Source organism: Cibotium barometz, chromosome 32 (genome assembly GCF_041138505.1).
Source record: "Cibotium barometz isolate CiBa-2024 chromosome 32, ASM4113850v1, whole genome shotgun sequence".
NCBI lineage: Eukaryota > Viridiplantae > Streptophyta > Polypodiopsida > Cyatheales > Cibotiaceae > Cibotium > Cibotium barometz.
The window spans coordinates 26,576,695-26,604,295 of NC_141077.1; the positions used below are offsets into that span (position 1 = coordinate 26,576,695).

Genomic DNA, 27,601 nt, shown 5'->3' on the forward strand with positions numbered 1-27,601 from the left:
ATCAAATAAGGCCCGCCAAAAGAGACTTGTAGTCCTGGGATCTCTATCCCCCACAATGGACTTCGGCATTCCATGATGTTTGAACACTTTGTGCAAGATATATTTTAACCATATGCTTAGCTTTGATGGTCTTTTTGACCGGCAAGAAATGAGCTTGCTTGCTAAACCTGTCCACAATTGTCCAAATTGCATCATTACCCTGTTGGGTACGTGGCAAGTCCATAATGAAATCCATTGTAATACTTTCCCATGGCTGCGTGGGAATAGACAATGGCTGAAGCAAACCCGGTGCGTTTTGCTTATCAAATTTGACTTTTTGACAAGTGATACATGCACGTACATGTGCCTCTATGTCCTTTTGCATACCTGGCCAAAAGAAATACCGCTCAATCATGTGCGTAGTAGGCATTACGCCTCTATGACCAGCATATGGAGGAGCATGGCACTCATCCAAAACCTTTTGCCTCATGTCAGACACCACACATAGGCAATTATCTTTCATGAGATAACCCTCTTTGATCACATATGAGGCATGTGCATGACCAGCCATCAAATCAGTCCAAATAGTGGCAAAATCAGCATTCGTATGATATAAATCACGCATAGTAGACAAGTCCCCATGAGAGGCAACCGAGATAGCTGCTACATACGGCTTTCGTGACAATGCATCGGCCACTACATTTTTCTTTCCCAGGGTGTGTAAGATCTGAAAATGAAACATAGAGAGAAAATTGGCCATCCTCATATGCTTCTCTGACAACTTAGTTTGAGTAAGAAAATACCTCAAACTCTGGTGATCTGTCTTCACAAGGAAATCATCCCCAAGAAGGTAATGTTTCCATATAGTAAGTGCATGAATTACAGCCAAGAGCTCTTTCTCATAAATGCCAAGAGATAGCTTTGCATCATGCAATCTACGACTCTCATAAGCCACGGCATGTCTCTCTTGATAAAGGACAGCTCCTATGCAATTTCCAGATGCATCCCATTCCACACAAAAAGGCTTTTGCAAATCCGGAATGATCAACACTGGACCATGAGTAGTTACATCTTTCAATTTGAGGAATGCATCTCTCTCTACATTAGTCCATTTGAACACGGCCTTCTTCTTTGTCAAATCATGTAAAGGAGAAGCAATCCATGCAAAGTGCCGAATGAACCTGCGGTAGTAAGAGCATAATCCAAGAAAACTACGGATCTCATGCACCGAACTCAATTTGGGCCAATTCCGAATTGCATCAATCTTTGCAGGATCCATCCGCACTCCATCTTTGGACACAATATGCCCAAGATAATGTCAATGGCCAAATGAGCTCTATGCTCTTCTTCGGTCTTCGAGAAGACTAGGATGTATCAGTTCCAATTGCTCGGTGGCGGTGGCGGCTGCGATTAATTGGTGTAAGGTATGACCATGATACATTTGTAGTCCCGCTTTGTACACGGGTTGCAATCCCGATTGAAACCTTCTCTTCCTTTCCGCCTTGGTGACATGTATAAATGGAGACACCTCCAAAAGTACTTTCCAAAACTTTTGTACATATGCATTTACCGATTCCCCGTCATTTTGCTTTACCCAATCCCACTTCATTGTTATCTCATTCAATGCATTGGGAGGCAAGAATTGAGCATAGAACCTTTCCTTGAACTCTTCCCATGATCTAATAGGATTCGGTGAGAGCTTCTCCGTGAGCTACCAATGGGCAGCAATTGTCACCAGCCTGGACATTTCCCAGTATGAAAGGGGTCTAGTGGACTCCAGGATGTCTAAATATTTGGAAAGTATAAGCTTTGGGAATGGGGGATTATCCTAGAATACAAAGGACCACACTCCTAAAATTTAGGAGAGTTACTATTTTTGCTCCGAATCCGATGGAAATTCTGTTCACGTCATTACATCTGGAATTGAGCAGATACCAAGAGTTGGCAAAGTGCCTATGACAGAATGTCTACCAGTTGGGATATTTTTAGAGATAAAGTTTATGGAAGGACCCATCTCTTAGATTGGGACATGTGGCAAGAAAGTGGACCAAAGTGAGACAAGTGGCCTGACACTCGTTATAAAGTGGATCAAAGTGAGACAAGTGGCCTCACACTTGTCACTTCAGCTATTGTGTGGCTCTCCACTTGTCATTGTAGCCTTCTCTTGCCATTTTAGCTCATGGGAGGCCCAAATCTATAAATTGGAGTCCTCTCTCTTCATTAATGGAGGTTCTCTTGCTGCACACTAGCCTCTACCACCGTTACAGGTTGCCCTAATGATGGCTACTCTCTTTCTCTCTCTCTTGAAGGCTGCCCATGAAGAATACCGGCTGTTGGGGACTGTTTTGGAGGCTTTCATCGCGAAGAAATACTGAAGGCAAGGGTATTTAATCATTTATTATGATTTCTAGCCATTGTACCGGTTGTACCAACCACTGTACATGTTGTACTAGTCACTCTACATGCTGTACCAGCATTTGTACTTGTTGTACCTATTGTACCAACCATTGTACCGATTGTACTAGCCACTGAACTTGTTGTACCAGCCATTGTACCGGCTGTACCAGCCATTGTACCTGTTGTACCGGTTGAATGGAGAGTTGTACTTGCTGTACCAGCTCTATTGCATGAAGACCCATGGTTTTTGGGGAAGAATCAGTACCCACATGGAGGTACATGGATTATGTTGTTGGCTCGACATTTCTACAGCTTATGTTCCGGCTCAGTTGCCTTGTGCTGGGCTGTGTTATGGCATTTGTATATGGATAATCCGGCATCTCCCGTGGGGAGAGTAAGGCCCTCAAAGCTTGTACATGATATTATTCTCCTTGGGTAATAAAATACTCCACCGGGGGGGGGGGGGGGGGGTCGGCCCATTCCGGCCTCTATGCAGTGTCACACGTGCAAGCTCCATTTTCAGCATTTGTGGATGTTTTGTCCAGCTTTATGTTTTATGCAAAGTGATGATGGATATGTGTTAAGGTTGTGGCCATGTTTAAATGTTTTAATATGCCTTGATGGTATCAACAAGTGTGTCAAAGGCCCTAGTCTCCCGAGCGGCGCCGCGAGTCACATTGGATAGGCTTTCGTGGAAGCGGAGACTTCCTTCTAGCAATAAGGAAGAGAAAAGATCTCAAGTGGGGACCACACTTACCATCATTGCTGTTAAGTATCGCCAGCCGCTTCATAGCTTATGAAGCAAGAGCATGAGCAGTAGACAGCTTGTTGATCAAGGATTTATGAATTCACAAAATTTATCTTGGAAGTATGGAGTTGGCTTTATGTGCACACATTTAGCACTCTTTTCATATGGATATTGTGGATTATATTATCAAGCTTACAGGCAAGCTATATGGAGATATATCTCAGGATATCATAAGGATATGGTGACGAGATATTTCTTTTGGCTGCATGATCAACCTGGCAAAGAAAAGCTAAGTATACTTTGAGTTTGCAAAGTTGGTGCTTTGGCTATTTACTATGAAGTGTTTTTGATGTTCACTAACCCTTGCATAGCCATGCAAGAAGAAAGGTGGTGTTGTTTGCCTTGAGATGGTTTCAGGGAAACATTGTTTATGGCTCCCTTTATTGGGATGGATTATATCTATGGAGATTTCTTTCTTGGATGAGATTTATATAGATATTGGGCTTCACAAGCAATTTCTATGGACGAATCTGTCCCAGTTTATAGAGAAGAAATATTTGGATATCTCATGGATATGATGCTTTTATGGATAAAAGTCCACGTCTACTCCAAGGTGTGTGGTTAGCACGGAGTATGTGGTAAGAGTTATGGTATACAGGTCTATGGATTCTTGGACTTCTTTTCTAGGGATTTGGATCCATCCTCAGGTTTATGGATTATGTTTATGACTTTCTTTTACTAGGATGGATTATTCTTTATGGCTCCCTTTATTTGGGATGCATTGGACTTATGAAACTCATGGTTCACATACTCTGTGTAGTGTTCTCTTGTCCTACGTGCTCTCTTGAAGATTGTTTCTACCATGTGTGGGTGGAACAATAGAGAGCAGATGGAAGGGAACATGGGCACTTTAGAGGGTAGTGTCGAGCACAACATGCCATGTGTAGTGTTCTCTTGTCCTACGTGCTCTCTTGACGATTGTTTCTACCATATCTGGGTGGAACAATAGAGAGCAGACGGAAGGGAACATGGGCACTTGAGAGGGTAGTGTGAATTGGTGGCCGAAATGCCTACAAACTATTGGTGGCCGAAATGCCTATAAACTATGTGTAGCAGAAATACTTATGGAACACCAGGTTATCTATGCCTGCGAGTGATTGTTTTATCTTGTTACTTGAGCCCACCTCTCATCCAAGGTGTGTGGTCAGAGTACCAACACGGAGTGCAAGTGGTAAAGTGGACATGATGCCTGGTTGACACGGAACTTATATCTATATGCCAAGGGTCATGTGGACCGATGCCTTATTGGCAGGAGACTTATTTTGTCTCGCCCATTTACTTGGGACATGGATTATGATATCTGGACTTATGGGACTAATTTGTCTCGCCCATTTATTTTGGGACATGATATTGCTCTTATGGAGACTTATTTAGTCTCACCCATTTCTTTGGGACGTGGATTCTTCAGATATATTGGATTTTTGAGACTGTCTCGTCTTGCCCACTTGATGGGACATGATTATATCTTGAATATATGGCTTGAAGCTTAAAGTTGTGGACAACTTTTAAGAAGCTGGGGAGGATGTCACCAGCCTGGACATTTCCCAGTATGAAAGGGGTTTGGTGGACTCCAGGATGTCTAAATATTTGGAAAGTACAAGCTTTGGGAATGGGGGATTATCCTAGAATACAAAGGACCACACTCCTAAAATTTAGGAGAGTTGCTATTTTTGGCCCGACTCCGATGGAAATTCTGTTCGCGTCATTACATCTGGAATTGAGCACATACCAAGAGTTGGCAAAGTGCCTATGACAGAATGTCTACCAGTTGGGATATTTTTAGAGATAAAGTTTATGGAAGGACCCATCTCTTAGATTGGGACATGTGGCAAGAAAGTGGACCAAAGTGAGACAAGTGGCCTGACACTTGTTATAAAGTGGATCAAAGTGAGACAAGTGGCCTCACACTTGTCACTTCAGCTATTGTGTGGCTCTCCACTTGTCATTGTACAATATGCAAGAGAGCACGTAGGACAAGAGAATACACAGGGTTTGTGATCTTGTAATCCGGTTCCTCCCTCTTGCTACTGGCTCCCATATTTAAGCATAAAAGCTTACCAATAGCAAGGAGAGTTGATGACAACGGAAGTCTTCTCGATGGAAGTCCTTGGAGTGTTGAGATCTTTGATTTGTCGCCTTTCTTCACGACAAAAGTCTTCAAGAGGATGAAGGGAACCTTGGGAAAGCTTTCCCTATGGTTCAACTTGAGAAAGGAAGGTTGAAATTAGGGTTTTCAGCAAAAAGACCAGAAATTACAGCAATAAAGAGAGCTGTTTTGCTGAATTTCAGTCATTGAGAGTGTGTAGGAGAGTGATTAGCATCCGGAAACACTCCAGGAAGCTTGAGAATCACCTTAGCAAGCTTGGAAATGGAGTTGTGAAGGAGAATGTGCAGAAAATGCAGCCCAACAGCCCTCATGAAGGAGGCGCCAAACTCTAGAGAGAGGAAGAGGAGTGAGGTGGTGAGTTGTCCAGTGTAGGTGGCAGGCAGGTGCTTTGTGGAGCAAGCTAGAGTGGACACATGGCTGGTTACTCCCTTTGTACAAAGGGGATAAGGTCTGGGCGATGGACATTGGGTTTTGTCCACCTTGGGACATCAGTGTGTGTGAACACCGGGTTGGTCATAATTTATAAGTGAGTTTTGGTCGCCCAAAACTTAATGAAGTGTGTACACACTCACTTAAAAATTAGTGCTAACTCCTAAGGCCAAGTTTATGACTAATACTTACCACCTGTCACATGCCACATAACCATGTCAGCAGACAGTTTCACACGCACGGCTCGCGGGCGGGCATCCCCTTACCCGAAACTACACATTGGTCAAGCAAGCATGAAAACAGCATGCAATTTCAATTGCAAGCAAGCACATAAAGATGCTATGCAATGCAGCATTGGTATGGACAATCCCCGTTCATGAGACTATACCAAAATAGACGTGTTCCAGGCAAGTACACGAGGTACCAGACCCAATGGAACACCAATCCACCAAGCATTTCCGGGCATGTACACGGAGGCACAAGTCCCAACGGAAAGCCAAGTCTACAGTATCACATGAGTGGCATTAATCCCCGCCATAAACAACTGGCATGGACACCAGTCCAATGTACATACATGATAAGAAATCACGGGTGGGCCAATTGGGTGGCCAAATGGTGACATTATGAGTGTCATGATAGTCCAAGTGCAGGTCATCCTGGAATTAAGAAGAGCTATGCCTTAGTGAGAAGGCAATTCTATTAGCCTGGACTTCACAGGGACATCCAAGAATATGTTTTGCATTTTCAAAAATGCCAGGTCAATAAGGCTGAGCATCTTAAGATAGGAGGGCTGTTACAACCATTAGAGATCCCTGATGGTAAGTGGGAAAGCATCTCTATGGATTTTATTGTAGGTCTACCTACAACTAGCAGAGGTCATGATGCCATCTGGGTTGTAGTAGACAGGTTGACCAAGATGTCTCGGTTTATTTCGACTAAAACCACGGCGAGAACGCTAGAGTTAGCTTGGCTTTTCGTTGAGAATATCTATCGACTTTATAGGCTGTCAACCAATATAGTTAGTGATACCAGAAGTTTAATAGTCACTTCTGGCGAGCAGTGTTCAAGAGGTTGGACACAATGCTCAGTATGAGCACTGCTGATGATCCCTAGAGTGATGGTCATACAGAAAGGGTCAACCAAGTACTTGAGGATATGCTAAGGGCATATGTGATTAAACGGCAAATGAATTGGGAAGATTACTTACCAATTTTGGAATTTGCCTACAATAGTGCGAAGCATGCCGCTACATGCTTTAGTCCTTTCATGCTTATGTATGGGTTTCAACCTCGATCTCCAGTAGCGGTGGGGTTAGCTACTGAAAGAATTCAAAAAGTGAAAGATTTTCTGCAAGATCATAACGATATACTGAAGTTCGCTAAGGAAAATGTTAAACGGGCCTAAGATCGTTACAAGCATTATGCAGATGAAGACCGCAGAGTGGCACATTTGAACAAGGTGACCAAGTATTTCTCAAGGTTCCCCCGAGTTCGAAAACTTTGAAGATAGGCAAAGTGCCAAAGTTGTCACCTAGGTATTGTGGACCTTTCACAATCCTTAAGCGTATAGGTGAAGTTGTCTACAAGTTAGCTATGCTAGAACATTCCAAGGTTCACCCAGTTTTTCATGTTTGTCGCGTGCGGAAACGATTAGGTGAAGATGCCAATGTGGTGAATACATGTGTTCTTGTAGATTTAATTGAGCTCCGGTGTTATCACACGAGCCAGAGTGCATCTTGGATTTTCAAGAGAAGTGAACTCGTCACAGAATTAGACAACAATGTCTAGCTAAGTGGAAGGATAGACCGGAAAAAGGTTCAACTTGGAAGGACGTTAGTACTCTCAAGACCCGCTATCCTACTTTTGTTTTCAAAAGGGGGGAGTAGTGTCAAGACACAGGTAGGACTAGGGGCAGTTGGGCGGTTCAGGGGAGTCTGGACATGTGTGGACGGCCAGGGCTATTTTAGCCGACTAGGGTCTATATCCGACGGTTAGTTGTCCTATTCTCTTCTAGCAGGTTCATGGAGGTCTCACAATACTTCTCCCACTCCGTTTTCTGTTCTGTCACATAGCGCTTCAACAAATCCAATATGTTTGAATTTGCTATCTCACTCTGGCCATGTATTTGTGGATGATATGAGGAAGAAAAACCCAGTTTCGTCCCCATATTATCAAACAATGCTCTCCAAAACAAACTGTTGGTTTTGGGATCTTGATCGCCATGATGTTTGAACACCTTTGCCAGGAAAATCCTTACCATGTGGTTTACTTTGAAGGTCTTCCTCAATGAAATGAAATGAGCTTGTTTATTGAACCTGTCCACAATGGTCCAAATACCAACTTTGACTTTGGCGAGTCAAAAATGAAGTCCTCGCTATACTTTCCCATGGCCTCTTGGGCACAAGTAGAGGCATAAGCAGTCCTTGAGTCTTTTGATGATTATACTTGACCTTTTGACAAGCCAAGCACTCGGATACGTACTTATCAATATCCTTTCTCATGCCAGCCCAATAGAAGTACCATTCCAATGCTTGCGTAGTAGAAGAAATACCTCTATGCCCTGCATAAGGTGGTGCATGTGACTCTTCAATCACTTTTGCCGCAAATCCTTGGTTATGCATAACCGTGTATCCATCATCAAATGTCCCTCTTTCAAGGAATAGTGATTATTTGTTTGACCATCCTCTAGCTTCTGCAAAATTCCCCGAAGTCCTCGTCATGCACATAGTGATCTCTCATGGAATCCAACTCTCTATGATAGGCAATGGTCACTAAATGTACCTGTGGTCTCCTAGATAGAGCTTTTGCAACCACATTCTTTTTCTAGGCGTCTGTTTTCTAGCTATGGATTGAATGAGTTTCAAATTCATTGCTTGGTGTAGCAGAGATTATGGACTGGATGAGTTCTAAGTTCATTGCTCGAGGATTTGGGAGGTGATGTGTTCTTAGTCCGATGAGGAGGGGTTATGGGCATGGTTTGTTTGATAGCTCATCATTCTATATACTTGGAGTTCACCACACATTGGTGTGGGAATTCAGAGCGAAGCAGATTTCTTTGCTGTTCAGGGTGGCATTTTTGTTTCGAGGAGTCAGGTTGGCAGGTGCTCTTTCTGAGGTGTATCCGGTATTGAGCAATACTGGAGTGTCCATGTGGTTGCATCTTCATCAATTTATCTTCTTCAGACTTTTGCACACTATGAGGTGCAGAGGGGGTGTTAAAATATTGTGTATCTCATTGATTTGGGAACTTGGCCTTTTATTTAGCACACTTGTTTTTTCTCTTGTTTACCAAGTCATGGGCTACTGTTAGCGAGTTCATGTGCAGTCGGCTAGCTACAAGGCCTCCTTATATAAAGGCCTCTCCTCATCACTTGTTCAATATCCAATCCCAAGCACAGTGTAACCCCATTTGTTGGCTATTGCGATTGTAAGCCTCTTGGTAATCAATAAGGTGATCTTGTCAATAATGGCTCTCTCTCCTTCTCTCTCTCTTTTTTCTCTCTCTATGCTTCCGCCTGTGCATACTCCAACACCGATGTGGTCTAAAGATCCGATCCATCATGCGGTTGAAGGTAGTCGAAGCATTTGTGAGTCCAAAAGGCATCACCAAATACTCATACAATCCAAAAGTGGTATAGAATGCAGTCTTGTGAATATCTTGCGGTAGGATTTGAATCTGATGATAGCCACTCTTTAAGTCAATCCTACTAAAGAATGCCGCGCCTTCCAGCCATCCAATATATCATCAACCCTCGGTATAGGAAACTGATTCTTGATTGTAATCTTGTTCAAGGCTCTGTGATCCACGCACGTGCGGAGTGAGCCATCTTTCTTCTGCACTAGAAGCACTGGAGAACAAAAGGGTGAAGAACTAGGCCGTATCAACCCCTTTGATAGTAGGTCATGTGCTTGTGTCATAATCTCTTCTTGTTGTATCACACTGAAACCGGCCTCTGGTAGAAACCAAAGTGCGGTAGGCTAGGAGTCACCCTTCCAATTGTAATCCAAATAAATAACACATTAACAGGAGCTAGAATGCTCCAGAACTGAAAGGAAATCGACACCTGTTGGCCCCAAAGCTTGGCGCCCCTTTCGGTATTTCTTTATTCAAATTCAATGAAATGTATAACTGAGTACAACAAAGCCAATCAAAGAAAGTAAACCTGCATGTCCAATCTGGCAGCCCTCAAGACTTCTTAGCATAGAGGATTCACATACAGATCTGTGTCCCACAAAAGCAACACACCGTATTTTCCTCTGATCAACCAAGACAATTCAATAGGGCAGCCTTGTTCCATGAACATGGCTTCAAACTCAGCTCAAATACACATCCACTGTCCAATCTCTGTTTCCACCCTTCAAACTGCCATACCCCTCCTCTCACAAGGGGCCAGAAGAAACAACTTTGTAGCAGACATAAGCCAGTGGAAAGAAAGAAAGATATATTCAGAGTTTATCATATTTTATGTGCAGTTCTGCATCAGAGGGACTGACCGTACTAGTCTGTACTTGCAGCAGCCTGTCTGTACTTTTCTCCCTGCAGCCGCCTGACTGATGCACCGCGTGAACTGCTGGACTGCACCGGATTGTACCCGCCTGTACCTGTCCGTACAGTACTGTACCTGCAGCCGCCCGACTGATGCGCCGCCTGCATAGCTGGACAGGTGCACCTGCCTGTACCTGTTGGACAGGACCGTCCGTACAGCTTCCGCCGCATGTACCTGCTGGACAGGACTGTCCGTACATTTTCTACCGCCTGTACCTGTTGGACAGGGTTGTCCTTGTCAGCCTGCACCTGTCCGTACAGGTTTGCGCTGTCCTTGTCAGCCTTCACCTGTCCGTACAGGTCTACGCCTGCAGCTACTGGCTGTACCAGCCGCCGGCCAACCTGCACAGTAGTCGCCTGAACCTGCAGCACCCGTACCAGTCTGTACTAGCCTTCTCACAGCTGCTGTACTGTACGGCTACTCTCCACGCAGGAAAACCAGCAATACCCTCTATGCAGCCAGTCGATTGTGTTTTCCTTCTCCTCCACGCAGGTAGCTTGCACGACTTCTCTCCAAAAGCAAGAGAGAGAGAGAAGAGAGAGGCGTGTACCTCCAAAAGTGGAGTTGCCCCTTTCCCAAAAATATCCAAGTGGCCCCTTTCTGAAATTTATCAAACTTCCTAAGGGTCACTTATGCCTAGGGGCCACCCAAGGTTAAAACATTAAAAATAATAAATCCCTTGGTCCCCCTTCACACTTGGGGATGTCCACACATATTTCTATTTGTTCGGGCACCCAAATATGAATCATTAAATATTTATCTTGCTCACCAACCACCATGCTGACACTCATGCTGTTCCACTTTCACAGGGTCATGACATACCCCTCTCTTGAAAAATGGCAAGCGTCCTCGATTGCAATCTGGTGATACAGCAAAATATCCAAAGTGAAATGTACTATATGGCAAGATCAGTGTCCCAATCTCTCTAAGCCATGCGTATGTAACAACATTCACTGCAAACCAATGGTGTAGTAGTAGTCCAAGTTGTATACCACTGTGAACCATACACAACCACAACATCCAATGTGACTAGTACACATATATCATAGAAGTCCCATAAACAGATGTACTGTCAGCCATCAGTACCTTCGGGTGAGACAAAAGCTGCACCAAGCGACCTCTAGATGTCATCTGAGCCTGTCTGTCAAGGGAGTGGAGGTGCTACCCCTCTCTTGAGCATCAGGCAATGCTCCAGACCCATGCTCTGCTGAACCTGAATGAGCCGTAACAAGAGTCGGCTCCAACTCAAAGGCATCGAGATAAAGCTGCAAAACCTGAGGTGAATCTGTTAAGTCACCTTCCTCCATCCACTTCGCATCCATCGGTGAAAAGTTCTTGAACTTCACAAGATAACGACGGGAAACTTTACCTCGTACCTTTCTTTCTTTATGTGCCAGTATCTGCTCTGGAATAAGAACCTCATCAAGTTCCTCAACTTCCGGCTGAGCCTCATCTGATACATCCTCAGGCACATCCTCATGGAAAGGTCTAAGTAGACTCACATGAAATGCATTGTGAATCCTCCAGTGAGTTGGTAGCTTCAAGCGATAGGCCACCTCACCAATCTTTTCCAATACCTGAAAAGGTCCATAATAGCGCATGCTCAACTTAGGGAATAAGCGCTCTTTACCCTTCATCTTCTTGAGCCTAGCTTTTTCAAATCGCAAAAGAACCCAATCACCCAATGCAAACTCTAATGCACGTCTGTGACGGTCTGCAGTTTTCTTTTGCTTTTGCTGAGTTTTCTGGAGTGCCAACTTAACTCTCCGATAAGCTTCATCCATATTCGCCACATACTGATCAGCCTCAAAGATCTTATCCTTTGTGTGCAAAATAGGTGGTACCTTCTTCCCTCCTTCCACAATCTCAAAAGGCGCCTTGCCCGTCTAGGTATGGACGGTGTTGTTATATGCAAACTCCACCAAAGGAAGATACTTTTCCCATTGTTGCTTGTGCTCTGACACATAACACTTAAGAAGATCTAACACTGTAGAATTAGCCTCTTCCGATTGACCATCTGTTTGTGTATGAAATGAAGATGAAAACTTGAGAGTTGTACCCATGTTGTCAAACAACCCTCTCCAGAATAAACTCGTCATCCGTGGATCACGGTCACTGATGATAGACGAAGGCAAGAAATGATACTTGAAGATGTTCGTCATGAACAACTTCACCATACGATCAACTTTGATCGTCTTACGCACGGGAATGAAATGAGCCTGCGTACTGAACCTGCATATGATAGTCCAAATGCCATCATTCCCCGTTTGTGTACGTGGAAGATCAAATATAAAATCCATGGCAATGCTCTCCCATGGTCTATCTGGAATAGGTAAAGGCTGAAGTAACCCTGGTGTCTTTTGACGGTCAAACTTCACCTTCTGACATACAATGCATTGCCTAACAAAAGCATCAACGTCTCTTCTCAAGGTTGGCCAATAAAAGAAAGTCTCAACTGCTTTTATCGTGGCGTCAATACCTCTATGACCTGCATGCGATGGAGCATGACTTTCAATCATAACCTTGAGTCGTAATTGCCTGGTAACACACAATCTACCATGCATCAACAAAAAACCATCTCTGAGAGTATAATGATCATGCCACTGACCCTCAAACATCTGATCATAGAGCCTTTCAAAGTCCTCATCATGGGCATACTGCTCTTTCATTTCATCAAGCTCATGATGATAAGCAAGTGAAACTGCTGAGACCTGTGGCTTGCGTGACAAAGCATCTGCCACAACATTCTTTTTGCCTTCCACATGCACAATCTGGAAGTGGAACATAGACAAAAAGTTGGCCCATCGCATATGCTTCTCAGAAAGTTTAGTTTGTTGAGGAATAACGCAAGGTCTGATGATCTGTCTGCACAGTGAAATCAGTCCCAAGCAAATAGTGTTTCCATGTAGAAAGAGCATGAATTACAGCCAACATCTCTTTCTCATAAACCTGTAAATGCTTCTCGGCATTCTGCAATATACGACTCTCATAGGCTATCACATGTCCTTCCTGCATGAGAACTGCCCCAATGCTGTTTCCACATGCATCACACTAGACAACAAAAGCCTTTCGGAGATCCGGTAATACCAATACGGGATCCGAAGTAAGCTTTTCTTTAAGCTTTTTAAAGGCTGTAATTTCCTGATCAGCCCATCTAACGGAGTTGCCTTCTTTGTTAAGGCATGAAGGGGCAAAGCAATCTCAGCAAAATACCGTATGTACCGCCTGTAATAGGAACACAATCCCAAAAAGTTGCGTACATCATGCACGGTCCTCAAATCTGGCCAATTAAGAATTGCTTCCACTTTCGAAGGATCCATACGGACTCCATGCTTAGACACAATATGCCCCAAGAAGTGTATCTCTTCCAAGAAGAACTCACTCTTCTTGCCATTAATGATCAACCTATGCTTCCGGAGTTCTTCAAACACAATGGCCAAATGCCTCCTATGCTTCTCCTCAGTGTGTGAATGCACAATCATATCATCAAAGAATGTGCCCACAAACGCTCTATGAGGCCGGAAAATCCTGTCCATCATTCTGTTAAATGTGGCAGGTGCATTTGTCAAACCAAAGGGCATAACCAAGAACTCATATAACCCAAAAGTGGTTCGAAATGCTGTCTTATGCACATCCTCGGGTCTAATGCGTATCTGATGATACCCGCTTTTCAAGTCTATCCGACTAAAGACTGTTGAGCCCTGTAAGCGGTCCAATATGTCATCGATCCTCGGAATAGGAAATCGATTCTTGATGGTATTCTTGTTTAGCGCCCTGTAATCAATACACATGCGCCAAGAACTATCTTTCTTTTGCACTAAGAGTACAGGTGAGCAAAAGGGTGATGAGCTTGGCTGGATCAACCCTTTATTCAACAGCTTTTGTACCTGACTCATAATTTCTTCTTGTTGAGCTGCACTAACACGGTACGGCGGTCTATTTGGTGGAGTACTACCCGGAATTAGATCAATAGCATGATCTTCTAGCCTTTCCGGAGGAAGTTCTCCTGGCAATGACTCGGAAAAACAATCTTGGAACTCACATAAGAAATCAGTCCTGTCCTTATCTAACGTAGACAAATTAGATTTAGACTCATCATCTTTTGCATCCTTTACAAAAATCAAGCACGCGGAAAGATGCTTTTTCATTACTGATGAGATTGCGGAAGCTTATACAATAGGAACAGATTCCTCTTTAAGCTTTACATCCAAAACATGTTCTTTCCCTCTATGAGTCAAAGTAATCTTCCTGTTGTATGTATCCACCACCGCATGTACTCTATGGCACCATGGCATACCCAACAAAACATCACATCCATCAAATGGCATGATGAAAAACTCCTCGCTGTCCACATAACCCTGCACATGAAGCCTGAGCTTCCCAATAATAGGAGTAACAGGTTCTGCATACCCAGGACAAGCCATATTAGCCTCATACAAAGGCCCCATCTCCTCTGCACGGATTCCCAATCGGCCAGCCAAATCCGATGAAATAAAGTTGGCTCTAGCACCTGTGTCAAAGAAAATCAAGGCATTTTGATCTCTCACTTTGCCCCATGCCCTCCACAACTCAGTCTCTTCACCACCTGGCCGTTCCCCAACAAGATCAGGAACTAACCCTGCAGAAGGTTTTGTTTCCTTAGACTTGGGCTCCCCTTTAGTGTCAGAGTCCTTTTGGGACTTACGCTTGGGACACTTAAAAGACATATGTCCCTCCTCTGTACAGTAAAAACATTTTCGAGCATCCATCAAAGCCTGTCTCTCCTCAGGGGAGTTCTCTTGGGCATTGGTAACTTCTTATACCGCTTCTCTGTAGCCCCTTTTGCATCACGCGAAGCATGCCCTGACTTTTCAGATCTCGTGTGAGCTTTTACTTCCTTTAAATCCAGATGAGACCCCAGTGAGTAACGCACTTGCTGTCATAGCATTCTCTATCATCTGTGACATATTTGTTACTCGAGTCTTTATGCAATAGTCACACACTTCCTTGGGCAGTCCACAACAATACTTCTCCACCTGCTCAGACAAAGGCACTGCACGATAGGAAGTAACTGGGAGTAAAGCTTCCCAAAACTTCTTATTATAATCCTCAAGATTTTCACACTTGATGCATCCAACTTGTGCCATGCTGTCATTACATCCACCTCAAAAGTAGATGTGAGCCATACGGAAATGCTTAAACTGTACCCAAGTAGATGGTGCTATGCCGTGTAAAAGAAGAGTGGACCACCACTGCAATGCATTGCCCTTGAGAAAAGTCGCAGCTTTTCTCACCTTAGAGGATTCCGTGTAATTACCACCAAAAAAAGCAACGTCAAATTGCTGTAAAAAGGTAAGTGCCTTTAGCTTATCTTTGGCCCCACTGAACGTGTCAAATTTCACTGCAGCTCCCCCTTCCTTATAATCCTTCGCCTTACCCATAGGCGTTAGATTATCGTAAGGAAGTGGCTTCACAAGATTGCTACCCCCAGCATTCATGCCCATCATAGGATCAACCTTGCCAGTTCCCACACCTGGCATTCCATACATTCCAGCCATGTTTCCAAACATACCACTATGCATACCGGGCTGCATGCCCCCATACATGGTTCCTTGCATTCCGGACTGCATACCACCATACATATTCCCTTGCATACCAGGCTGAAAACTAGCTCCAAAATTCCCTGGAATACCCATGCCTCCCTGAGGATAACCCCCAGCCATGGATTGGAACACAGAGCCACCACCAAAATAGCCTGGATGCATAGACTGCTGTGGAATAGATGGCTGTCCAAAAAAGGAACTCTGTGAGTTGGCACCAAAAGCATGTTGCATGTTCGGAAACTGCCCAAAAGATGGATCCTGTGAGAAGGCACCACTATTGCCCTGAGGTGGGTTCTTAGAACGCACTTTCTTCTTCTTTTCAGGCTCAGAACGGGATCTCATAAATTCAGCAAACTTCTCACTTTGAGTGAGCTGCATAAACACATCCATTACACTTGCCAAACGATTTTTAAATTGAGCATCATCTTCCTCTTTACTAGGCATATCTTCTGGCTGTGTTACATCCTCATATTGTGCATCATCTGCAGCCTGTTCTCCTGCAAGAATATCCTCAGATTCATTTCTCTCAAGAGAGGCCTCTTTCTCTTCCTCTTCACATGTTGCTGAATTTTTCAGCAATGACTTTCCTCGAGACAACCACGAGCTCACCCCCTTAAGAAAGTTGATGATGGGTCCCGGCAACGGAACCTTGAAACCGGCCTCTGGTAGAAACCAAAGTGCGGTAGACTAGCAGTCACCCTTCCAATTGTAGTCCAAATAAATAACAAATTAACAGGAGCTAGAATGCTCCAGAACTGACACCTGTTGGCCCCAAAGCTTGGCGCCCCTTTCGGTATTTCTTTATTCAAATTCAATGAAATGTATAACTGAGTACAACAAAGCCAGTCAAAGAAAGTAAACCTGCATGTCCAATCTGGCAGCCCTCAAGACTTCTTAGCATAGAGGATTCACATACAGATCTGTGTCCCACAAAAGCAACACACCGTATTTTCCTCTGATCAACCAAGACAATTCAATAGGGCAGCCTTGAGCATACATCTAGCTGTTCCATGAACATGGCTTCAAACTCAGCTCAAATACACATCCCTGTCCAATCTCTGTTTCCACCCTTCAAACTGCCATACCCCTCCTCTCACAAGGGGCCAGAAGAAAGAGCAGACATAAGCCAGTGGAAAGAAAGAAAGAAAGATATGTTCAGAGTTTACCAATTTTTATGCGCAGTTCTGCATCAGAGGGACTGACCGTACCAGTCTGTGCCTGTCTGTACTTTTCTCCCTGCAGCCGCCTGACTGATGCACCGCCTGAACTGCTGGATTGCACCGGACTGTACTCGCATGTACCTGTCCGTACAGTACTGTATCTGCAGCCGCCTGACTGATGCGCCGCCTGCACAGCTGGACAGGTGTACCCGCCTGTACCTGCTGGACAGGACTGTCCATACAGTTTTCGTTGCCTGTACTTGCTGGACAGGACTGTCCGTACAGTTTCTGCCCCCTGTACCTGCTGGACAAGGTTGTCCTTGTCAGCCTGCACCTGTCCGTACAGGTCTGCGCTGTCCTTGTCAGCCTGCACCTGTACGTACAGGTCTACGCCTGCAGCTACTGCCTGTACCAGTCGCCAGCCAACCTGCACAGTAGTCGCCTGAACCTGCAGCACCCGTACCAGTCTGTACTAGCCTTCTCACAGCTGCTGTACTGTACGGCTACTCTCTAGCAGGAAAACCAGCAATACCCTCTATGCAGCCAGTCAATTGTGTTTTCCTTCTCCTCCACGCAGGTAGCTTGCACGACTTCTCTCCAAAAGCAAGAGAGAGAGAGAAGAGAGAGGCGTGTACCTCCAAAAGTGGAGTTGCCTCTTTCCCAAAAATATCCAAGTGGCCCCTTTCTAAAATTTATCAAACTTCCTAAGGGTCACTTATGCCTAGGGGCCACCCAAGGTTAAAACATTAAAAATAATAAATCCCTTGGCCCCCCTTCACACTTGGGGATGTCCACACATATTTCTATTTGTCCGGGCACCCAAATATGAATCATTAAATATTTATCTTGCTCGACACTCATGCTGTTCCACTTTCACAGGGTCATGACACACACTCACATGGTAAGAAGGTAGATTCGGGGGTGAACTCCTCGGAATCAACTCTATCACATGATCCTCTTCGCTTAGGAGACTACTCTCCTGGAATAACATCCGTGAAGAAATCCTTGTATCCCTCTAGATGTAGTCTCTCCCTCTCAAGAGAGTTTAAATCTTTCACTGAGTCTTCATTCTCATCCTTTACAAAGATCATGCATGCGAAGATGGAATACTTTATTGCTTTGATAGCAGGTCGTGTGCCTGTCATAATCTCTTCTTGTTGTATCACACTCACACGGTAAGAAGGTAGATTCGGGGGTGAACTCCTCGGAATCAACTCTATCACATGATCCTCTTCGCTTAGGAGACTACTCTCCTAGAATAACATCCGTGAAGCAATCCTTGTATCCCTTTAGATGTAGTCTCTCCCTCTCAAGAGAGTTTAAATGTTTCACCGAGTCTTCATTCTCATCCTTTACAAAGATCATGTATGCGAAGATGGAAGACTTTATTGCTTTGGAAATAGATACATGGGATACAATAGGGATGGTATCTCCCTTCTTCTTTGCTACAATAGTAATATCCTTAATTCTTATGCTTAAAAGAAACGGTCCTCTCGAGAATCTAGATAATAGCACTCTTTTCCTATGGAACCATGGCATCCCCAAGATGACATCCGAGTGCTTCAAAGGTAAAATAAAGAAATCCTCATAGTCCGCATAATGGTGGACATGAATCCTCAACTTACCAATGGTAGGCGTTACTGCCATTGCGTCACCATGAAACAGTTGTTCCGCATGCAAGATTGGTCCTATCTCTTGAGGTTTGATACCCAATTGTTACGCAAGCTCTATGGAAATGAAATTATCTGTGGCTCCTATGTCACACAACACTAGAGTACTCTTGTCTTGTACTTTGCTCCAAGAGAGGCATAGCTTTGTAGCCTCGGGTTTTGAAGTGTTTTCCAATACATCGAGAATGCCACCAACCACTGGCTTAGACTTTTCCTTGGTCTTTACTTTCTCTCTAGGTCCCTTGGGACGATCTGGACATTGGGCCGACATGTACCCCTCTTTGCTACATCTAAAGCATTTCCCTTCCTTGTGGTAGACCTCTATTTGCTCATTGGTCAAGTTGTGCTTTCCTTTGTAGGAGTTTGGAATACCCTCGGGTTCATATACGTAAAGTTTGGGTGTATCTCTTGGCAGAAAAGTCTCAGGCTTTCTCCCGCTTCAAGAGTGGGTGGTTGTGGTCGAGAATGCGACCACAGAGAAGGTTCGGCAAGTCCGTTCGGACAATGGAGGAGAATTCATCTCCAAAGCCTTCCACAACTTTTGTTCATAGAAAGGTATTGGCCGTCACTTCTCCACACCTAGCACTCCACAACATAATGGTAAAAAACAAGACTGTTCAGGAGATGGCCCGTACCATACTTTCTTCTTCCGCTCTTCTTTCCTCTTTCTAGGGAGAAGTTGTGACCACTGCTGTGTACATCATCAACTGCTCTCCCACAAAGGTGATTGCTAATGTGACACTGGAGGAGGCTTTTACACGACAGAAACCTTCAGTTTCACATCTTAGGGTTTTTGGTTGTGATGCCCATATCCCTTATTCTGCCAGGTCCAAATTTGATTCCAAATCCAAGAAGTGCAAATTCCTTGGTTATAGCTCTCAATCCAAAGCTTACAGATTATGGGATCCGGAGACAAATTCCTTAGTGATTTCTCGTGATGTTCACTTTGTTGAACCCTCGTCCAATGATTCATGGTCCCATCCCAAGCTTACTATAGAGGTTCCTCTTCTTCCTCTTCTTGCTCGGCACCCCACCCCCCCTCAGCTTCTCCACCCCACTCTTGCGTGTCTGCGATGAAGGATTGCCCCCAGGCTTCCCCGATGGCTAGAAGCCACTGTTCGTGACTCATCTCTCACATGTTGATCTTCATTAGCTTGCTGACTCCTCAGCAACACCTTTGACACGGGCACAAAGATTATTTCAGCTTTTTCATTCTTGTAACCTCGCCTTGATGAGTAAAGTGGTGCAATCGTATGAGCCTACTATAGCTAAAGAGGCTCTTGGTGTTTTTGAGTGGCAGGCAGCCATGGAGGCCGAGATTGATTCCATTGAAAGGAATAATACATGGGAGCTTGTGGATCAGCCTTTGCATAGGCTGGTCATTGGGATCAAGTGGGTCTTTAAAACCAAGTTTCATGCCGATGGTTCTCTAGACAAACACAAAGATAGATTGGTTGCAAAGGGGTATTCTCAGATTGACGGTATTGACTATGAGGAAACTTTTGCCCCTATAGCTAGATACACCAATATCCGGATAGTTCTTGCCCTCTCCGCTCATCCTCACTTGCCCAACATTTCTTACAGTGTGAGTATTCTCAGTGAGATTCCTTGACATTCTCATTGGCAAGCCGCTCTCAAGGTTCTTCGATACTTATTTGGTACCTTGGACTATGGTCTCTCTTTCAAAGGAGGCACTGAGCTTGTTGGATACTTTGATGCTGATTGGGCAGGTGATCAGGATACGAGGTGTTCCACTTTTGGTTACTACTTCACTCTAGGTCTTGGCCTCATTTCTTGGAGATCCAAGAAGCAGACTACAGTTTCTCTTTCTTCCACTGAGGCTGAGTACCGTGCTTATTTGGATACTTGTTGCGAGCTATTACGGTTGATGCAGATGGTGAGTAACCTTGATGTTCTTTTGGACTCTCCCATTCGTATTCTTATAGACAGCCAGAGTGCCTTGGCATTGGCACGTACTTCATCTTTTAATGGGAGGACCAAGCACATTGAGGCTCATTTTCACTTTGTTCGTGAGCTGGTTGTTGACGGCATCATTTCTCTGGAGTATTGTCCCTTTCAAGAAAACCTAGTTGATCTCTTCACCAAACCTCTTCCTCGAGATACTATCGATCAGCTCCTTACCTGTATCGGAGTTGAACCTCCATGCTGGAGCTGAGTGGAGGTGTTGGAATGATCATCCCCAATCCCATTTGATCCCTTTTATGCTCCCTTTTATTCAGCATATTTATATGATATTTTTGGGTATTTTTCCCACCTTTTATTAGGTGTTTTTCCTAGTTGTGGACTTTTTCCTTAGTCGTGGGTTTTTATGCTGGCCGACCAGCCCCTTCATGATGTATATAAGAACAAGCTTTGCGATCGCCGCTTGTCTATGAAAAGCGTGCCATGGGATTAATTATGAAGATTGCATGCTTAGATTAAGTGTTTGCACAATTCATTCATCATTTTTGCTCAAGTGTTGGATCATTGCTAGCTGCTCCAAGTCTCTCCTGTGCTTCCGCTGCTTGTGCCTTCAACTATTCTCTTATAAGTGAGGGTTATGAGTGGAGTGGGTTATTGTATTGTTGTAGCCTTGCGCCATGAGAGTGCCTGTCTATCCATAGTGATTTGGACGAATTGCCATTGGTCCCTTAGGATGCGTCTTGGTGGTGCGGGACACGAGGGCCTATTGGTCGGGTTTGTATGGATGGAAACCTTATCCCGATGCTCAGGGGTGATCCGACGTTTTTGGATCTATGGTTGGGTGGTGAGCCTGAGCTTGCCGATTTTAACTTTGGATTAACCATGTGTTTGTTATGTGTTTAGGGGATCTTGGAGAGGGTTTGGTCACAATTAACCCCCCAATAGACTCATACAGTGCCATGCCTCCCCATATTATCTCCATTGGAAGGACCAACTCCTTGAAGGTGTCTAAGAAGACGTGCTTGGAGTACATTATCAAAGGCCTTGGCGGAAGTCCACAAATCAACAATAGACCTTCAGGCTTCCACCCCTTCAACCTAGCCGCCTCAATGTGAAAATATGGTCGAGGGTGGAATAGGTCCTCCGGAAACCTACCTGTCCCCTAGCTTGGTGCTCATGTCTCACTGCGGATCAGATTGCGACTAGAAAATTTGTGTAGAATTTTATTAATTTCTGTTATTTGGTATGTGGCAGGAAGTATTGTGTCAGGGAGATAGCATCCCTTAGCAAAATGACTTTTTACACACAGTTCCACAAGTGGAAAGAGAGATTCTGCTGAGTGACAGGTCATATGCTGGGCATTTTACAGCTGTCTCCTTGATGGCAGTTAACTGCCTTTTCCTCCCAGTTGGCTCCCTTCTTGGCTATTCCAGACAGGAATTGCTTGGAAAAGGGCTGCTCTCTTTTCTCCCCCCCAAAAAATAACACACTACAAGAGGGAAGCATAGCAGATTTGTGACTAGAAAATTTGCGTAGGACTGAACTAATTTCTGTTATTTCGGTATGTGGCAGGAAGTATTGTGTCAGGGAGGCAGCATCCCTATGCTAAGGGTGATTCTTGCTGTGTGATGAGTTTTAATGGCCTGCTTTAAATGGGCCCTACTTTCTTTTAGTTCAGAATGTGTTCATGTGATGTGCCTTCCTTTGACTTAGCAGTACGCTTCTGTATTACATAACCGTTAGTATGGAGATGACAATTATCTTGTGAACAGGTCCACCGGGCACTGATAGGCTCGATCCCATGCCCCAACCACCTCCCAAACAACTTTCTGCAGCTTCAATGTATACTCAGCAGGCAACCCATTCACTACCTCAAAGTCAGGCATCCCCACTCGTCTCTCAACCTCGGTTTGCGTACGCAGAGAAACCGTCTCCTTCTGGTTATGAACAACATCAGCCGCAGCAGGTGTCTTCAAATTATCATCAGCCACCGCCACCGCCACCACCACCACCACTGCTACAGCAGCAGCCTCAGCAGCTGCCGCCACCACAACCTCAATATCAGTCGTCTCTGACAATGGAAGGTCTTGAAGGAGAATTTGGGCTGTCTCCAGCATCTTTGCAGAATTGGGCTCCTGTTGGAGGTCCTGGTATGCCCTTTCCTCCTGCTATGGTTGCTGGTACTTCTCAGGTACACACATCTCGACTTTTCTAAGTTACAACTTATCAATCTTGGATTTTGACATCTGTCTCATGGTTATCTCTCTGCCATTATAGTCACTTTACCCTAGTATTTGCTCCTCATCAGATACCTGTACCTATGTTTGGGAGACCAGATGGACCACAAGGGTTAGGGTTTCCAAGCAGTGGACCTTTTGTAGCTGGAGCCAGCTCATCACTAGGACCAGGTCCAGGGACATCAGTACGACCTCTTTTTGTACCAGATGGTTTTGTAGAGCGCCCCAAGAAGGTCATTTTCCGGAAGTCTCTATTTTGGTATGAGCTTTGGTCTCTTGCTGGGTCTGATAGTTGGTATTTCTGGACAGGCGGCTGTACCATCATGGCTAAGGGAGGAAATAATGAAGAAGAAAGCAGCTGGACTTGCAGGAAATGCCACAGGTACGCTATTGTCCGATGAATACAGTCGGGTTAATGGTGGAGAACCAGCCATTCCTTTAAATCAAAGGCTTGGCATCTCTGATAAGTTGAGAAGCGGTTCACCTGGCTTGAGTGATGATGAAGAGGATGATCGGGAGGTTTGTTCCTAAACCTGCTACCAGTCTCATTTCAGGCTTCAAGCTTGCCTTTTTTAAGGTTGAAAGAAACGTTTTTTTTGGGGGAGTTTCTTGTTTAGAAAGGAAACTCTATAGTGGTCTGGGGCCTCCTTATGTATATCTAGATTTTTTTTTTCACCAGTAGGACCCTCTATGTTTTTGTTTGTTTATCAGCTACTTGGATAGCTTCACATGACATGATTTTTGTACTTCTGCTCTTGGTCCCATAGGCGGTCTTTGGCGTCTATGGATGCTAATATCATCATCATCATCATCTCCCCTCCCCACCCCCTCCCTCCTCCTTGTGGGCCTTGCAGGCATGCATGTGCGCTTGTTTAAGTCCTTTTTTAAAGTTTGTGTACTTCAATCAAGAACAAGTTGTAGAAGGTGATGGGGAAGATGGTTGGTCACCGTTGGTGATAGGCCAAAGTCTAGAAGGGTCCATCTCTTGGAAGCACATTTGTGACAGGGATGCCCTTGGTGCTACTTGAGTCCTTTTCTCTCAGAGGAGAGAGAACTTACTATTGTGTCTTACCTTTGGATTTCATATCGTTGTATACCTATTACGACTCAAGATAGCTACATAGTACAACTCTTCTTCTTGTTCATCAGATGCATGCCATACTTAGGGTTAGGGATTAGCAGAGAAATCAGCCCCTGTTGTGAGTGTAAAGGGACAAAAGAGGGGGTAAGGTTGTGAGGCAGAATGGACCATAGTGGCTACAAGTAGTAGATTTAAAACACATATGAATGCAACGTGCTGACTGTTTAAAAAGCTGTAAGTAGAACTCCTCTCTCCCTTTCTTACACTCCTACAAGTCTTTTGGGAGCAGCCAAGTCCTAGAAGACCAGTCTCAAAGAGCAGCAGATTTAACTTGAACAGAAGCAATCAACCATGCATCAGATCTCAGCAATTGGGAGAGGATTACAAACGGTTTTTCACCTCTGTTCACAGCCATGCTCTTTGTACCCACCTTAGTGCACCTTGACATTGCTTCCAGAAAGTTCCTTTTTTTCCATTTGGCAAAGGTACTAGAGAAGGTCTAGCTTCAGCCAGAATGTTTTTTTCCCTTTTGGAAAGATCAACTTGGGGTTGTTTTCAGCCTTTAATCAGCCAATCAGCCTTATACACAGTAACTGGAGGAGACTCAGCCTGCTGATTCGTTGATTTCTCTGTAAGTTTGTGTTATCAACAGTTTCTCTTATTGATTAAGGATTGTGTTATGTTCCCGATGTAGCATAAAGGGTGTTTTTCAGCACCAAAGAACCCAGCACATGCATTGTTAAATGATGCAGAACCAGCAACTGCATATGTGCTGGATGGATAAGCGCTGCCTTGAAGAGTGGACTTTTTCTAGGCAATGGGTCTCTTTAGTAACAGCCGGCTCCTCCTTTTCAGCTTGGTTCTTCTTTAGGGTGCACGCATGAAAAGGGCAGTGGTCCCTTTGATTGGACTTCCCACTCTAGACCCATCTCTCTTTTTCTTGGTGTTTGAGCCCTCAAAATTGTTTCTTGAAATGTGAGAGATCCCTACAAGGGAACTCTCTTGAGTCATGCCTATAGGCGCAAACCTTTGGTCAATCTGGCCCAAAACTGCAGGGTCTCAATGTACTTGTTTCTAATAGCAATAGTTGGCTGGGTCAGGGGAGGTCTATTAAGTATCATTTTGTACTTGAGAGCATTCACTTGCAATTCTTTCTTTTACATAAATATACATGATGGTAAACTTAATGTGTGCTTATGTTTTACTGTTCCGTTGCACTTTCTTTCTCTTTCTGATAAACTCTGGCACACAGCACAAGTATACCTTAGTTGGTATCAGAACACAGGAAAGGTGCAAAATTTTCCTTTTCTGGTGCGACTTGTGTGCTGATTGCATATAGGGATAACACCTTGAGAATAGGAGTGTATGAGCACTGGTTCCTAGTTGTTCATCATGATTTAAGATGCATTGATGGCTTCGTTTTCCCACACGATAGGGGCATATACAGATAGGGGGATATACAGAGTGCATGTAGACTCGTATGGAAGCACAGAGGGCTTTCCTACGTGAGAAGGTGGATGTGCGTCTGCAAGCGGTGGTTGCAGGGCCATGTGTACCTACAGATGCTCCAGATGATTGCGCACCATTTTTAGCAAGAGGACGATGGCTCCAAGCATGATGTGTAACAGTCAGCTCATTGCGGGGTGGGTTCTTAAGTTGCTCCTGTACCACTCGTGGAGGGGCTTGAGCAGCATCAATCTTATTGCGATAGCTGCAGTTGGCACGAGAGTCGCCGTTCACACAGTCGACGTTCTTCTTCACTAAGTCTCTTCAGCAAATCCTCAGGACAATATTCTCGTTTCCCTTCACTGGCTCACCGAAAGAGAACTACCGGATTGCCAAGTTTTTCCTCCATGCCTTGAGAGGAATGGACTTGGCTCTTGAAGCTGAAAAAGTTGCCAAGTTTACAGAAAAATGGATGTTGAAGTTTTCACCGATTGGACCTTGAGATGACGTTGTCGCAGGCAGTTTTGATGTCTTCAAGACCACTTGAGGCATCATGCCATTACTCGTTGGGATGATTGCCACAAGGTGGTCTTGAAGCAGCTTGTTCCCATGGATTATTAGATCGATTTGAAGAAGGAATGGGAGTGCTTTATCCAAAAACACGGTGAATCGATAATCGACTATCTGTAAAAGCTTTTGATTATGCTCATGAGGACAGTCCAGCAGTTGGAACAGGTTGAGTGTTTTGTGGATGGTTTGAAACTGTCCTTGCACGCAAATGTTTGTGCACAATGCACATTGGCCGCATGATCTCTCAGCTGGTGCTATGATTCTTGAGGCGTGGGAGTGTCACCATTTTGGTCGTTTTCCTTTTGCGGATGGGGATGTGGAGGACACTTGACGCCCGACAGGTTATGATGTACAAGCTGTGGGAATGGGGGATTATCAAGGAACAAAGGGCCGGGCACACTTGGTTTTATCGACCATACTAGGCAGGATGACACAAGTTTGTGGCAATTCACTATCGGGGGCCACTAGGAGGTGCCTGGACAAGAGCCATGTGTATGCGGTACAAAGGAGGGCACGCGGACCAACCATTTCACATTATTTTTAAAATGGTGGATACTTTTGGATAAAAGGCCGGATAACTTTACTCACGAGGGCGCTCGACTTTGCTTTATTTTATGTTTGGACACTCTTTTGATATTTTGGTCATCTTTTCTCTATTTTTAGACCCTTTATGAGCTGAAAAAGGGAGATTCTTACCTCACCAGATACATATATTCAGTTTTCGAGTATTATACGCATGCCTTTCAGGCTGTACGACTATGTCCGTATAGTTTGCCGCTCTCGCAAATGTCTGTCCTGCATACATTTTGCACCATTTGTGTAAATTGCTGTTGTACACCGTATTTCTGCCCTGTACCAACTGAATTATTGTTTGTACTGTGCCCATTGTAGTGTCATGTGCATGCACATGGACATGCTAATCCCTGAAGGGCAGCCGAGGGCATGAGCAGGGCACAGGAGGACATTAAGTGTGCAAGCCATTCTGGGCTGGTCGGCAGCATTTATGTATTTTATGTTCATTAAAGCTGGCTGACAGCAGTCGGCCAGCATAAGGTGGTGTCCCAATGCCTATATAAAGGCTCAGCCAAGAACTCTTTTGATCATCTTTCCTCATGTGAGGGCAGGTCTAGAAATAGGACCCTTGAGGTCTAGATCAGTTTTGGGGCAAGCCTATGGCTGCTAGAAACATTGACCCTTTTTGTACTGTATGCATATACTGAAAATACAGCTATCTATCTCTCTTCTCTCCATCTCTTTGCGTTTTGCATCAAGATATTCCTATGAAAGGTGTTTAGGGCTGAAAGAAGACACAGAGCTTCCGCGCATGTGACATGTAGCACTTAAAAAAAGTATTGAAGAAAACTTGTATAAAACGTTTAAAAAAACATTTCTGGTCTCACATGTATGGTTCTGCTAGGTTTGTTAGAAGTCAGAGCCATACATCAGGAAAGCAGCCAACAAGCTTCACCCATTCCTAGTTCAATGGGAGGACATTACTATAGACTTTGTAGTCGGATTGCTGCCAAAGAGCCAGAGGTTCCATAATGATTGTATCCTTTTAGTCGTAGATCGGTTGTGTAAGTAGATGCACCTATACCATGCAAGTGCAAAAAACGTGGCCAGGCTTTTTATTTAGAAGGTGTTTTGGTTGCGTGCGCTTCTGAAA

The 27,601-nt window shown here is 44.4% G+C and overlaps 1 protein-coding gene across 3 annotated transcripts in view; it reads left to right on the plus strand.

Annotated features, from left to right (window-relative positions):
* Positions 1 to 27,601, plus strand: part of LOC147620025 (cyclin-like protein) — a 66,718-nt gene that overhangs the window by 15,699 nt on the left and 23,418 nt on the right. For all 3 annotated transcript variants that reach the window (XM_086772163.1, XM_086772161.1, XM_086772162.1), the window contains exons 5-7: positions 22,374 to 22,792; positions 22,910 to 23,071; positions 23,148 to 23,357. In XM_086772163.1, the coding sequence (XP_086628289.1) occupies positions 22,374 to 22,792; positions 22,910 to 23,071; positions 23,148 to 23,357 (791 nt within the window). The remainder of the gene's footprint in view (positions 1 to 22,373; positions 22,793 to 22,909; positions 23,072 to 23,147; positions 23,358 to 27,601) is intronic.